The sequence below is a fragment of the Erythranthe guttata genome, chromosome 14 (assembly GCF_056151865.1).
Source record: "Erythranthe guttata isolate IM_541 chromosome 14, IM_541, whole genome shotgun sequence".
In the NCBI taxonomy this organism is placed as follows: domain Eukaryota; kingdom Viridiplantae; phylum Streptophyta; class Magnoliopsida; order Lamiales; family Phrymaceae; genus Erythranthe; species Erythranthe guttata.
The window spans coordinates 19,088,436-19,101,634 of NC_142546.1; the positions used below are offsets into that span (position 1 = coordinate 19,088,436).

Genomic DNA, 13,199 nt, shown 5'->3' on the forward strand with positions numbered 1-13,199 from the left:
GGTTCCTTGACTGACTCGGCGGTTCTCGGATTTTACCCGGTCAAACCGGATTTTGGTCATTTGACCCCGATTTTTTACTTTTCCAGTTTTAGATGTTAGACCGGACCGCTTTATTGCCGGGTCACGGTCGAACCGGTCCGACTGGCCGGTTCGGTCCGATTCTAACAACATTGGTTTCAATATTTATTCAAATGAGGGAATTATGCCTCATTGACCCGTTAATATATATATATTTAAAAAAAATATATGCGACTTTTTCTCTTGGGTGAATGAAGTATATTAATATTATGAAATTATTTAAGCACGGTATAAAACTGAAGTCCGAAATATATACGAGTAAATACCCATCTTTCGATCTTGAAGAGGTGGGGAGAACATAGGATTCTCAAACGTTCGAGTGTCGATTTCACGAGAAACCTCGAATAAAAAACCACAAAACATAAGAACCTCAATTGCAATTTCCAAGTCAATCCGAACACAAAACAGAAAAGATCATAAATTCAACAATTGAATGTCAGGTTAATATCCATAGATGTCCATGAAAATATGAGAAAAACTTGGCGAATAACCGAAAAGTGACGGTGGTGTGCAAGAGCAGAAAACACCGGAGGGTATTTAGGAGTACATTTTAGGTAAGAGACTACTTAGGCATTGGAAAAATGAGGAGAAAGCAGAACTCATTTCATTTTCCAATAATAGAATCTCACTATAGTCATAAACCAAAACCAGTACATGCATAAAAGAAGAAAATCTTCAATGTTAATAACTGCACCAAGGTAAAGAAGAAGAAAAAATATATGTAAGATAGAAACATGTGACTGAAAATTTACATCCATCCCTATGACTTTGTAAACCAACTCCACTTTACTAAAGCCTTGTCCTACTTTCTACCTCGTTTTTTCCTGGTTCAAATGTACCAACGGTAACTCCTTTATAACAAAAAATGTGCTAATGGTACTATAAGACAACAATTATCGACTTGAAACTGTTTCAGAAGAAAAAAAAAAAAAAAAAAAAGGGTTTCCCAATAACCGAAAAGTCTAACCCTCGAAAAAACCAACAGGAATCCTCTTGTCAATCTTTGCCCTGCAAGAAGGACAATCTTTCGTCTCATCCTTTTCAAGGAGTTCATTGCAATGCACACAAACAATCTGATGCATACAAGGCAAGAAAACCACAGAGATCTCTTCGCTCATACACAAAACACATTCCCGGTCCCGATTCCCATCTCCATCTCCAACAACCAATCTCTTGCCGATTTTCGGTAATGCGGACGCATTCTGATCGGACAAGCTATTACCGTACCCCACACTGAGAGCTGCTATTTTCAATTTGTCGGATTCCAGCCTCAATTTCGATATCATACTCTCGTGATTCTCGATTTTGGCTTGCAATGCCTGCTTGTTTTTTTCCGCTGTTTGGTTGATGCTGTCAGCTTGCATTTCTGTCCGATCATTCAACTCTTTATTTTTCCCCCTCAAGAAATCAAGTTCCGCGCTCGCTTTTAGCTTCTCCTTCTCCCCCTGCTTCAACAGAACCTGTAAAAACATATAACTTCTTTCAGCTTCTTACATTCCTGAGATAATTCATAAGCATAAAACTCGAAAATCCGAAATCCTAAAACCCTAAAAGAAAGCCCAAAAATCCGGAAACCCAAAACCCAAAAATCGAAACACAAATATAAATATATACCTTGATCTGGTTCTGTCTTTCTTTGGCCTTTCCTAAGCCCTCGCCCTGCTCAGCATTTTTACGTTTGAGACACGTTAGTTCCTCAACGAGTAAACCCTTCTCCGTTTCGCAGGATTGCAGTTTCTTGAGTATTTCTTGCTCCCTTCTCCGAGCTTCAAGCAAGTCATTAGCCGATGCCAAAGCCTTCAACCTAGCATCTTCCATCATCTTCTTCAACTCCAAATTCTCCTCTTCGAGGCGTCGAACACTAAGGTTAGCCAGTTCGATCTGTCCAAGTGTGTTGTCCAATGCATTCTGCATTTCAGACAGCCGTTTTGCCGTACCCTCCTCCAAAGTCTGCATCTCCTTGTTAAATTTCTCGAGCTCTTCTTTCTCTTGCTTCAGTAATTTCAACTCGCTTTTGTCCTTCGCCAGCCTTGTTGTAGCCTGCATAAGCTTCTCCTTCACCCAATCATCCCATCCTTTGATCTCTTTCTCGAGGGCTTCCTTATGTGACACTAGCTTCAGAACAACTTTGTCTTTGTCGTCCTTCGGAATGTACTTGTGCAGAATTTCATCAAATGGCATTGAAGCATAGTAATCTGTAATAGTAGTCGTAGTCGCAGTTTGCGGAGGACGAGGCTTATGAGGATAATCCTTAGGAGGATAAGGAGGAGGCGGCGGCTTTGTATTTGCAGGTAAAGCAAAAACAGGATCTTTATTAGCTGAAGTAGACTGTGACTTGGAAGAAGAAGAAGAAGAAGAAGATGAACCAGGTTGTGACTTATTAACTGATACTTTGGCCTTAAAAGCTCCCTTCGACAGTCGTCCTTTCGTGTTTTTCTCGAAATGAATCGCCTTCTGTCGAAGCATATCTCTCTTAGAATTAGCCGACATCCCTTTTCGACCGCCCCCCAATTTCTCGTCTGCTGCCACTACATTGGGTGGAGGCATTAAAAATTTCCCCTTTGCTACTTCAAGTGCAGGTGATCTTTCAGGCTGAGAACTTTGAGCAGGGGCTTTTAGATTATCCAACGTGTCGCAATCAGATTCGCTGGTGGTGGCAGAAGTTTCGGATTTACCCTCCTGTCGTAGTACTACACAGGCATTTGCGAGGTTCAAATCGTTTACCAAGAGCCACCACATTGCTTCAACAATACTCCAAGCCGGCCTAATCTCTAAAAGCACATGAACCATCTCGAGTAATGTGTAGTCCACGAGGCTCGGTAGTCCTTCAAACACGTATTTTTCGGTCTTGATAAAATTCTTTTTCAGCTTTAGTAACTCCGTAGCACCCTCTACAATGTTAGATACAACATCTTTACTACCATGGTAAAAGCTGCAATTTAAAACAGCCCACTCGGCAGTTTCTTTAGTGTGCCCATTTTCAACAAGTTTCTTCATCGCACTGCAGAAAATCGCAGACAAACCCTTCGTCAAAAGTTCTTCTAACCGACAAGCAATAGGATCATCCCAATCAGCTAGTTGATCTTCATGCTTCTCGATACTGCTGTTTTCTTGATCTTCTTCGGAACTTTCCATATTTGATTTCAACATTTTCAGAGCATTCTCAATTTCCTCGAGCACTTCGTGCCTAGCGAACTCTGCTGGAGACAGCATTTGTACTTCGGCTGAAATGTCTTGTGATACATATTTCCTCTTATTTTTGCCGTTTTCGTTGGCCACAACAGCTGGCGCTCCTTCACTGCTATTACCATCCATATCTCTTAACTCTACAGCGGGCAATCAAATGGTTTCATAGTAAGTATAACAGACAACAGAAGTAGGAGTATTTATTTAACGAAGTCGGGAAGCAAAATACTAATTTGATCTGCGGTGATAAATAGGGCAAAAAGAATCATCATATCTAACCCTTTGACAGTAAGGGATTGACGATACCATGGATGCGTAAGCATATTATCAAAAAAAATTTAATCAAATATCAAAACAGCACCCAAAAATCACGAATTTCAATATCCGGTTAGAACTTTCATAGGCATGCATAGTGAATAAACAGTCCAAATTCAATGAAAACATATTTCTTGTTTTGCAACAGAAATAGAAAAGCTTCTTAGAAAGGCACGTGACCACATTGGACCTTTGGGAGACTAATACGAATGTACGAACCTATGCGACGATTGTATGATAGACATAGACATAAGAAAAGGTACAAGTGTTGGAGATATAAATATTAAATGAGGTGGTCATTCAAACAAAAATAGTAACACAGACGAAAAGGAAAGAACTTCAGATATTGGATTTTTTTCATATGATACGACTTTCGACTTTCTATTTAGTTAGATTGCAATAATATAAGGACATACGTGTTGATTCTAAGAAGTATCCGAAATGCGGGTCCCACAGCATTAACGGTTGCAATTTCAGTTTAGGGCATTCCAAAAACTAATCCGTAACTATGCAACGGCCGTACATTTGTCATAAAAAGTACAGGCGAATCAGGAAAAATAGGAAACCGTTGCAGATATCGGAATTTTTGTTTTAAATGACACGACTTTCTATTTAGTTCGAAAAGCGAATACGTTTTACTTTATCTTTAATACTCAAGATCAACGACAAAAACACGACAAAATAGACATCAAAGCCTACCAGCTATGTGGAAAATGTGCGCACACGAATATCGAACATCGAATCATAAAACATTCTATTCAATCCAAGAATCAAAAGAGTCCTTACATAATCTATTCACAATCAATGAGAAACAAAACAAAAAAAAAAACGAAAAGCAGCAACAGGAATCATTCATAAGGAAATTCAAATGACTCAAGAACAAATGATACCTCTGAGATGCTTCGTCAAATTAAATCCTCCTCAGAAATATTCCTGCATTGAATTCATTCAAACAAATAAAAATTAGAACCAACAACCACAAATCCACAACCTGATTACAAATTCTACACCACCCCCCAATCAACTTAACCTACCGATTGTTGAATTTTTTTTTTTTTACAGAAAAAATCAACATAAGATTCCGAACAAAGAAAAGAAAGACTCAACAAAACAAAATTCGAAAAAAAAAACAGATATCGAATCTTTCGGTAAAATCAAATAAAATGAAAATCGGGAAAACGAATAGCCATGGAAAAGGGGAACTCACAGAATGGGATGAATTGGAGAAAAAAAAGAGAGTGTTTTTCCAAGGTTTTTATAAAGGACGACGCACACACAGAAACACACTCATTTCGTGTTCTGGAGTTTCTCTCTCTCACAAAACACGCAGTCTCTCTCTCTCTCTCTCTCTCGCTCCTACTCACTGTGTGCTGTGTGATACGCACGGCTGGGGGTATATATAGGGTCAGTGACCCAAACGTGCAGTTAACCTCAACCCCTTTTTCCACCATGCTTTTTTAACTTTTTTACCACGGTTATTCAAATACAGAATCAAATTTTTGGCAGTGGGGATTTACTAAACCCCCATTTTTGCAGATTACGTGATTGAGCCCTAATTAATGTTTACACCCCTTTTTACATCAGCATTATCTGTCTCTCTCTCTCACTTTCTCTCTCTAACTCAGCCAGGTTTTATTATTTTGTGTTTTGATATTTTATCCATGGATGAGTATGACTTCAAACGACTCGGCTCTGACTGTATGACTTTTCTATTTTTGTTTATCCAATTATTATTATTATTAAATTTATTAAGTCGTACTTTTTTCAAATGTACTACTTATTATTTTAATTTTTAAACCTAGTTTGCATTATTATTATTATTATTATTATTATTATTATTATTATTATTATTTAAATTTCAATTGCTCACTTAAATTAAGTTAAATTGACTATGATGTCCGAAAACTGATTTTCCTTTTTTTTTTCACAAAATGAGTAAAAATTCTTCACAAATTCATGAATTGCAACTGCGAATATTTTGAAGCGTCTCGAGTATTTAATAGCAAAGATGAATTCGAAAAGTGGACGCACGTACGTCGTCTCGAAGGCATGATGAGTTCTTAATTGTACGAAGCTTACGTGAAGGCGATTATTTATACCTGGAGATATTTAGCAAGGAAATGACTATCTTACGCATTTACTGTTTTTTTCACATATATATGGTGTATCACGGATAACATATAAAATGATTATCTTGCGCGTCGAATATCAACGATAGTTTATTTTACTATATAAGGACGAGATGAACTCTCCTTTATTGCAAACCTCATTCACGTTTACTTCTCGCAAATTAAAATATTTTACGACCACAGCTTCATCTTCAACTTGTTTTTTCGGAGGATAAAATTTATGTATATCTCCATGTCGTGAACGTATAGAATTTTCTATTCTTTCCTTTTTCTTTCTTTTATGATGTCGGGACTCGAATTTTCTAAGTCTCATGACATCGAGAAATAATCAATTTGTAATATTACAAAAAATACAAGAAAACTGTGGACTATTTTACTCTGTTTTGACATTCAGTGGATGTTTGGTCCATTAGCATAGTTCAAACAAAAGATACAAGAAAACTGTGGACTATTTTACTATGTTTTGACGTTCAGTGGATGTTTGGTGCATTAGCCATAGTTCAGAGGAGCAAAGTGTATCTTACCCTTACCAAAATGCTCAAATATACGTAATAATAAAAGAAAGATATGCGTCAATGTAATAAGAAATTTAGTTCAATACGTTAAAAATACATAGTAGTTAATCTAACAATGACGACCCCTCGTCGCAGGCCTCTTCTTGATTGTCCAACACCCCGACGTTCACTCCTAGAGGCGATGCCGAGGACCATGTGACATCTACAAATATACAAATAATTTTATATAAAATAGTTATATAAGTTTTAAAATATATATATTTCACCATGCATGAACGTTGATTTTCATCATCTGAACGCTCATGTTGGGCGAGCATTAGGTCCGGTGTCTTATTAATTATTACACGATGGTCCTCGCCCCGTCTGGATGAGTTGGACATACATTCATCCATGTTGAGCGATCGAGCACACGTGTCAACTTGAATGCTTGTCCCAACCTCTCATCAAATTTATTGGACGATAAAATTGGAAGCAACGATTTTTAGTGTTTTTGACCATAAATATAACCTAAAATATCATCCTTGACTAAATTAAGCAGTCAAATGTTGAGTTTAAATGGTAATTGAAAAGATTATGTTGTATTTTAGGAGAAAACTTTGAGAGGCAACGGAAATGATTTGAAAATAGAGAAATCTTTATACCTGATTTAATTTCGACAATTCGTATTTGATTTCATGTATATATTATTTACTTTCTAAAATAAAAGAGAAAATTTGAGAAAGATATTCAATAAATAACCATTTGAGATTAATTGAATGGTGGGAATGCCATTCCTCGCTATCCGAACCCCAATTCAACCGATTCCCTCACAATCTATCCTTTTCAATTCGTTGCACCTTATTATTTCAATCAAATTACTATTTATAAGATCAAATACACATATATATATATATATATGTATATATATATATATATGTATATATATATATATATATATGTATATATATATATATATATATATATATATATATATATATATATATATATATATATATATATATATATATATATATATATATATATATATATATATATATTATTTAAAGGACATTTTAATCCACTATATTATAATAAAACTAATTATTTTCAACTTGGTTTGTATTATTATTATTATTATTATTATTATTATTATTATTATTATTATTATTATTATTATTATTATTATTATTATTATTATTATTTAAATTACAATTAGTCACTTAAATTAAGTTAAATTGATTTTGATGTCCGAAAACTGAATTTTCTTTTTCTCAGAATGAGTAAAAAATCTTCAAAAATTCATGAATTACTACTACGAATATTTTAGCGTCTGGAATAATTAATAACAAAGATGAATTTGAAATGTGGACGAAGTGTACGTCGTCTCGAAGGCATGATGCGTTCTTAATTGTACAAAGCTTATATAAAGGCGGATCATATATACTTGGAGATATTTAGCAAGGAAAACCATACCTTGTCCTCATATGTATGGTGTATCACGGTTAACATACGAAAGGGTTATCTTGCACGTTGATATAGTCGAATATCAACGATAGGTTATTTTACCATATAATGACTGATGATTGTCTCATGCCTCCATAAATTTATTATTTTTTTTCCAAATAATTAATATAACTACAAGTATCCAAACATTTAAAACAAATCAACAAACCAAATAACAGCATGGAAAAAAATATAAAAAATATCTAACGAGATGAACACCTTCTTTATTGATCGTTTACTTTTTCCAAATTAAAACATTTTCCAACCATAACTTCGCCTTCAACTTGTTTTTTGGAGGATAAAATTTATATATAGTCTCCATGTTGTGAATGTCACTACCAAAAAAAAGGGCTTTTATGACGGAAGATTCAGTCACAAAATTGAAGAAAATCTGTCACAAAAGACCTTTTGTCACAAATTTGTGACCGAATTGTTCTGTCAGAAAAACCCTCGTCACAAAACACATTTGTGACTGATTTTTCTTGTCCGTCACAATGTTTATGACAGATACGTCTGTCGCAATCAAACTAATTTCGTCACAAATACGTAATATAGGGTCTCCAAGTATTGTGACGGATTTCGTCACAAACCTTTTTATTGGTCATTAATGTGTCACAAATTACTGAGAATTTACATCACTTGTCCGTGACAGACGTCGTCATAAAAAACGTCCGTCACAAATAATCCATCCCGAACATCGGTCACAAATAATTCATTCAAACCTCCGTCACAAAATTCCATCACAAGTATCCCGTCAGAAAACCTATTACAAATATTTAATTATCTTTCGGTCACAATTCGCTATTCAAAGCTATTTTAGTTTTTTTTATGCCTGTTATCCGAATATTTCAATACTTTATTCAACTTCAAAATTCTTGATAATCAACACAAAATCTACTACAAAACTAACAAAAAGTAGAAGATTCCAAATAAATTCTCACAGAAAATTCTTAGAACACCAAATTCACATATGATACCACAATAGTCAAAACGTATAATACATAGACCGAAAGAAAACTCGAATGAGTTTTGCATTAAAATTGAAGGAAGCCACCTAATTTATCAATTCGATACAAGTTCAAAAAGCTATTTCTTCTGTAACTATGTTCGAGATCAATATCCTTCTCATTTACGTGCTCAAGCTTGTTGATGCGGAAAGCTGGTTTCGATCAGACCACTGCTACATTGAGCCCTCAAATTGAACTCGAACAAAATTTACACGAGACCCTGTGAACAAAGAAATTTATTTAACAATCAGTAAATTCCAATGTGCAGATTTCATGATTATGGAAAAAGAATTTATAATTATTCCCTTGTACTTACTGACGTGTAATCTATCACAATAGGAAAAAAGAAAAACTCTCGTCTTCTAACAGTAGACACAAGACACAGATAAAAAGACGTTAATCTCAAACAATAATTGTTTATATACTGCCTGGCCTAACTGCAGATCTGGGGAATTAGTTATAACATTTCAATATACATTTGTATCCAAAACTCAAAGTTCCTGTAGACACATATATGTAGTAAAGTACAAAATCAGAAACTACCCACTTAAATTGCCGCTAGAAGAAATTAGATAATACCCTACCCCATAAGTACCTAAAATCACTGATGCCGTTGTTGCTATTGATGGTAGAAACCACCGATGCTAGTAGAGAGTATGGCCCTAATCGCAAAATCGCTGACTATGCCCAATCACAATAATTTATTCTCAGTCCACCGCCGTCGATGGTTTGATGTTTGAAACAGAGTTGGAGTTTAAAAAAAAATCCAAACCAAAATAAAACTTCGTATTTAACCATCCTTTCTTCTGTGAACAATACCTTCAGGCTTCACCAGAAGAAGTTCTGCGTAATTAAATAAGAGGCCAAGACTGGGGCAAAGATTGAAGATGTAATTTTGAAGAAAAGAGGAAAAGAGGCCGAAAATAAAAAAATGGGAAGAAGCGGCGATGAAAAAAAGTTGAAAATGAGAAGTTCATGTTAGGGTTTCTTGAATAAAACAATTGAATAAAAAAATAAATAAAATAAAATAAAATAAAAAATAAAAAAGAAAACGGAAAGGTAATGGAACGGCCTAGTCACCTACAAGGCAGTCAATATGTATATATTATATATATATATATATATATATATATATATATATATATATATAATAATTAATAAATATTCAGAAAATATTGGAAAACTTCGGAAATAATCGGAAAAATTCGGAATTACTTTCGGATCGGAATTCGGAAATTCTAAAATTTTGATATGTATTCCAATTCCGATCCGATTTTTTTCGGAATTTTCGGAATTCATAATTTCGGAATTGAAAAAACCGTTCCAAAATCGGAAATTTTTTGATCGGATTCGGCGGAAATCGGAAATTTTGTTCCAATTTCCACCTTTAGGTGTGGTGAATAATAAAGATAAGAGTCTATAAAAAATTAATAAAGGGGAAGAAAGTGTGAAGATTAAAAAACGTATAGAAATTATAATTTTAAATATTAAAATTTATAAAATAATAAAATTTTTAAAAAACTAAAACACCCGGGTTGAACCCGGTTAAACAGGTCCAATCGTGACCCGAATGCTTATCCGGTTTTGTGTCCAATCCAATTCTGACAATATTGATTATTACATAATATACTACAAATCAAAGTACAGTTAATTAATTTAGGCTTGATAATTTAATTTAATTTAATTGTAGACTTCATTTTTTAATTAATCAAGTTCTTTTTTCAAAATAGTAAAATATTGAAATATAAATGAAATAATGATTTTTTTATTATTTATAAATATTTAAAAAAATATCTTAATAGTTAAAGATTGAAGTATTCTCCAATGCGTTAAAGAATTAAAGAGGAATAGTATGAATTTTGAACAATATCTAAAATATATTTGCAATATTAGCATTAGAATAGTTCATATTTATTATACTATTATTTATTTAATATACTATAATAGGTTTTAATCACCATTAAATTGTTTTACAAAGATGAAAGCAAGTATAAATGATTAGTAAATCAAAATTAAAATGTGATTATTTTTAATCAATAAACATATGTGTCGAATTTGTGACCAGAATATCAAAAGTGGCGAATTAATGACGAAACTTAAAATGTGACAGATTCGTTACCGAATTACATGTGACGGATTTGCGATTGAATAAAGATAGTGACAAATAAATGACAGAATTTAAAATATGACAGATTTATGACGGAGTTGTGTATGACAGATGTATGACGGTGATGAAGTAATGACGGATCAATGACGAACCTTGAAATGTGACCGATTTACGACTGAAATGTATGTGACAGATTTGTGATGGAAATGGGAGTGTGACGTATTTGTGACCAATATTAGTCAAACTGTTACTTCTTTAAAAATATTATGACGGACTTGTGACCACACTATTTTTAGTCATAAAATATGTCACTGATTTGTGACAAAACTAATTTCTGTCAAACCATATGTGACTGAAATGTAACAAAAGTATGGTTGTCACAAAATTCGTCGCAAAATTGGTCACGTACTCGTCACAATCAATTACAGAATTTTCGTAATCAAAGCAGTCACAAATTTGCCAGTAATTCCATCACTAGTTGTGACAAATTTGGTGTGTCACAAAGTTTCCGTTACAAAAGCCATGTTTTTTGGTAGTGTGTATAGACTTCTCTATTCTTTGTTTTTTCTTTCTTTTCCGATGTCCTGACTCGAATTTTCTAATCCCCATGATATATATCGAGAAATAATCAATTTATAGAACTACGCAATATGCAACAAAAATGTGGGCTATTTTACTACGTTTTGAATTGAAGTTTCAGTGGATGTTTGGTTCGTTGGCCATAGTTCAGAGGTGTAAACTGTATCTTACCCTTATCAAAATACTGAAATATACGTAATAATAAAAGAAAGACATGTATCAATGTAATAAGAAATTTAGTTCCATACTCTAAACATAGATAGTTGATCTAACAATGACGACATCTCGTGGCACGTCTCTTCTCTGATGGTCTTACACCCCGACCTTCTCTCCTAGAGGCGATGCCGAGGAACATCTGACATCTACAATATACAAATAATTTTATATAAAATAATTATGAAAGCTGATTTTCACCGTTTGAATGCTCATGTTGGGCGGGCATTAGGTTCGATGTCGCCTAAGATGGGCGATGGTCTTCACCCGGTCTGGATTAGTAAGGCATACTTTCATCCATGTTTGGCGATCAAGCACACGTGTCAACTTGAATGTTTGTCCCAACCTCTCATCTAATTTATTGGACGATAAAATCGGAAACAATGATTTTTAGCATTTTCGGACCATCCTAAAAATTCAACTAGGGCATCTCCAACCGTTCACGTTTTGGAATGGTATCAGCTAAAAACACAACCATGTAGCATTTATGAACAAAAAAACATGATTAACGGAGCAGGTAAATTATTGCTCGGCACCTATAATCAATCCTTCAACAGCTATATATACCAGACCCTGTACATGAAAGCTAAATGAAGAAAATATTAAAATAATACATAAAGGACGCGTTTGGTTGTCAAGTTTAGCCACGATTAACTAAATAGTTGGACTTGTTTTGATGTTTGGTATCCCAATAAATTGCCGAGGGTCGATCCGCCAAAATTATATAATCATGGTTTATCTTGCCTTATCATGGCTTATCTTGCCTCTCAGTGAGTTTTTATTGTTGGACGTCGCGAGCTCCAATAAAATAATTGGGTTTCATTATATTATTTAATCTTATCTTAGCTAATCTTATCTTGCCAACCAAATGAGGCCAAAAAGTAATATATCAAATTGCCAAAATCCACTTCTGAGCTTTTGTATATTTGTTTTTTTTCTTCTTCTAGAGATTTCTTTCCACTAATTAATTTGATTATTTAGGAAATATTATTCTATTTTTTTTTATTTAGAAAACCCCATATACCGTAAATCTAATTTTGGCACAGTAGGTTCTTTTTTTTTTTTTTTTTTTTGGCGAATAGCAAAAAAGCCCACCATATGGGACTTAAATGCATTTTGGTTTACAAAAAAAAAATCTTATTTATATATATAATTATTTTGTCGTGTTAAATTTATTTGCACTTTATGCTAATTTTATTGTCGACTGCACATAATTTTTTTTAAATCAAGGTAATTTAATATAAATTGTATTTATTTCTAACACTTTTAGGGATTTGTGTTTCAGTAATGTGTATCACTTATTGAATTTGAAATGAAAAAATTGCATGTTACTCGCAAGGTATTAGATGAGTTATGCCCATGCGTGTGTTGTAAAACACTATTTTAACAATTAAGTTTCATGTTAAGGATCTGAGTGTATTGGACGAGATAGTTGTACCATTTATGTCAGATAATGCATCTTACTTTTTATATCACATTTTTTCGTATTTTATATTTTCTTTTATCATTTTATTTTGTTGATGTCAGTACTTAAATCAAATGGAATTGATTTTGTTTTAAAAAAATAGATTATATCGTATTATATATC

The 13,199-nt window shown here is 33.6% G+C and overlaps 1 protein-coding gene and 1 long non-coding RNA gene across 2 annotated transcripts; both read right to left on the reverse strand.

Annotated features, from left to right (window-relative positions):
• Positions 1-777: 777 nt before the first annotated feature.
• On the reverse strand, positions 778-5,228 carry LOC105957254 (putative E3 ubiquitin-protein ligase RF298). Its single transcript, XM_088813468.1, has 4 exons — positions 4,787-5,228; positions 4,470-4,512; positions 1,693-3,404; positions 778-1,538 (listed from the first exon to the last, which is right to left on the reverse strand). Exons 3-4 carry the CDS (start codon positions 3,391-3,393, stop codon positions 1,041-1,043), a joined length of 2,199 nt encoding a protein of 732 aa, XP_088669594.1. The 5' UTR covers positions 3,394-3,404; positions 4,470-4,512; positions 4,787-5,228; the 3' UTR covers positions 778-1,040.
• A 3,411-nt stretch (positions 5,229-8,639) lies between these two features.
• LOC148765376 (uncharacterized) lies at positions 8,640-9,484 on the reverse strand. Its single transcript, XR_016029715.1, has 2 exons — positions 9,308-9,484; positions 8,640-8,932 (listed from the first exon to the last, which is right to left on the reverse strand). It is a non-coding gene; the product is annotated as an uncharacterized LOC148765376 (long non-coding RNA).
• Between the last annotated feature and the right edge of the window lie 3,715 nt (positions 9,485-13,199).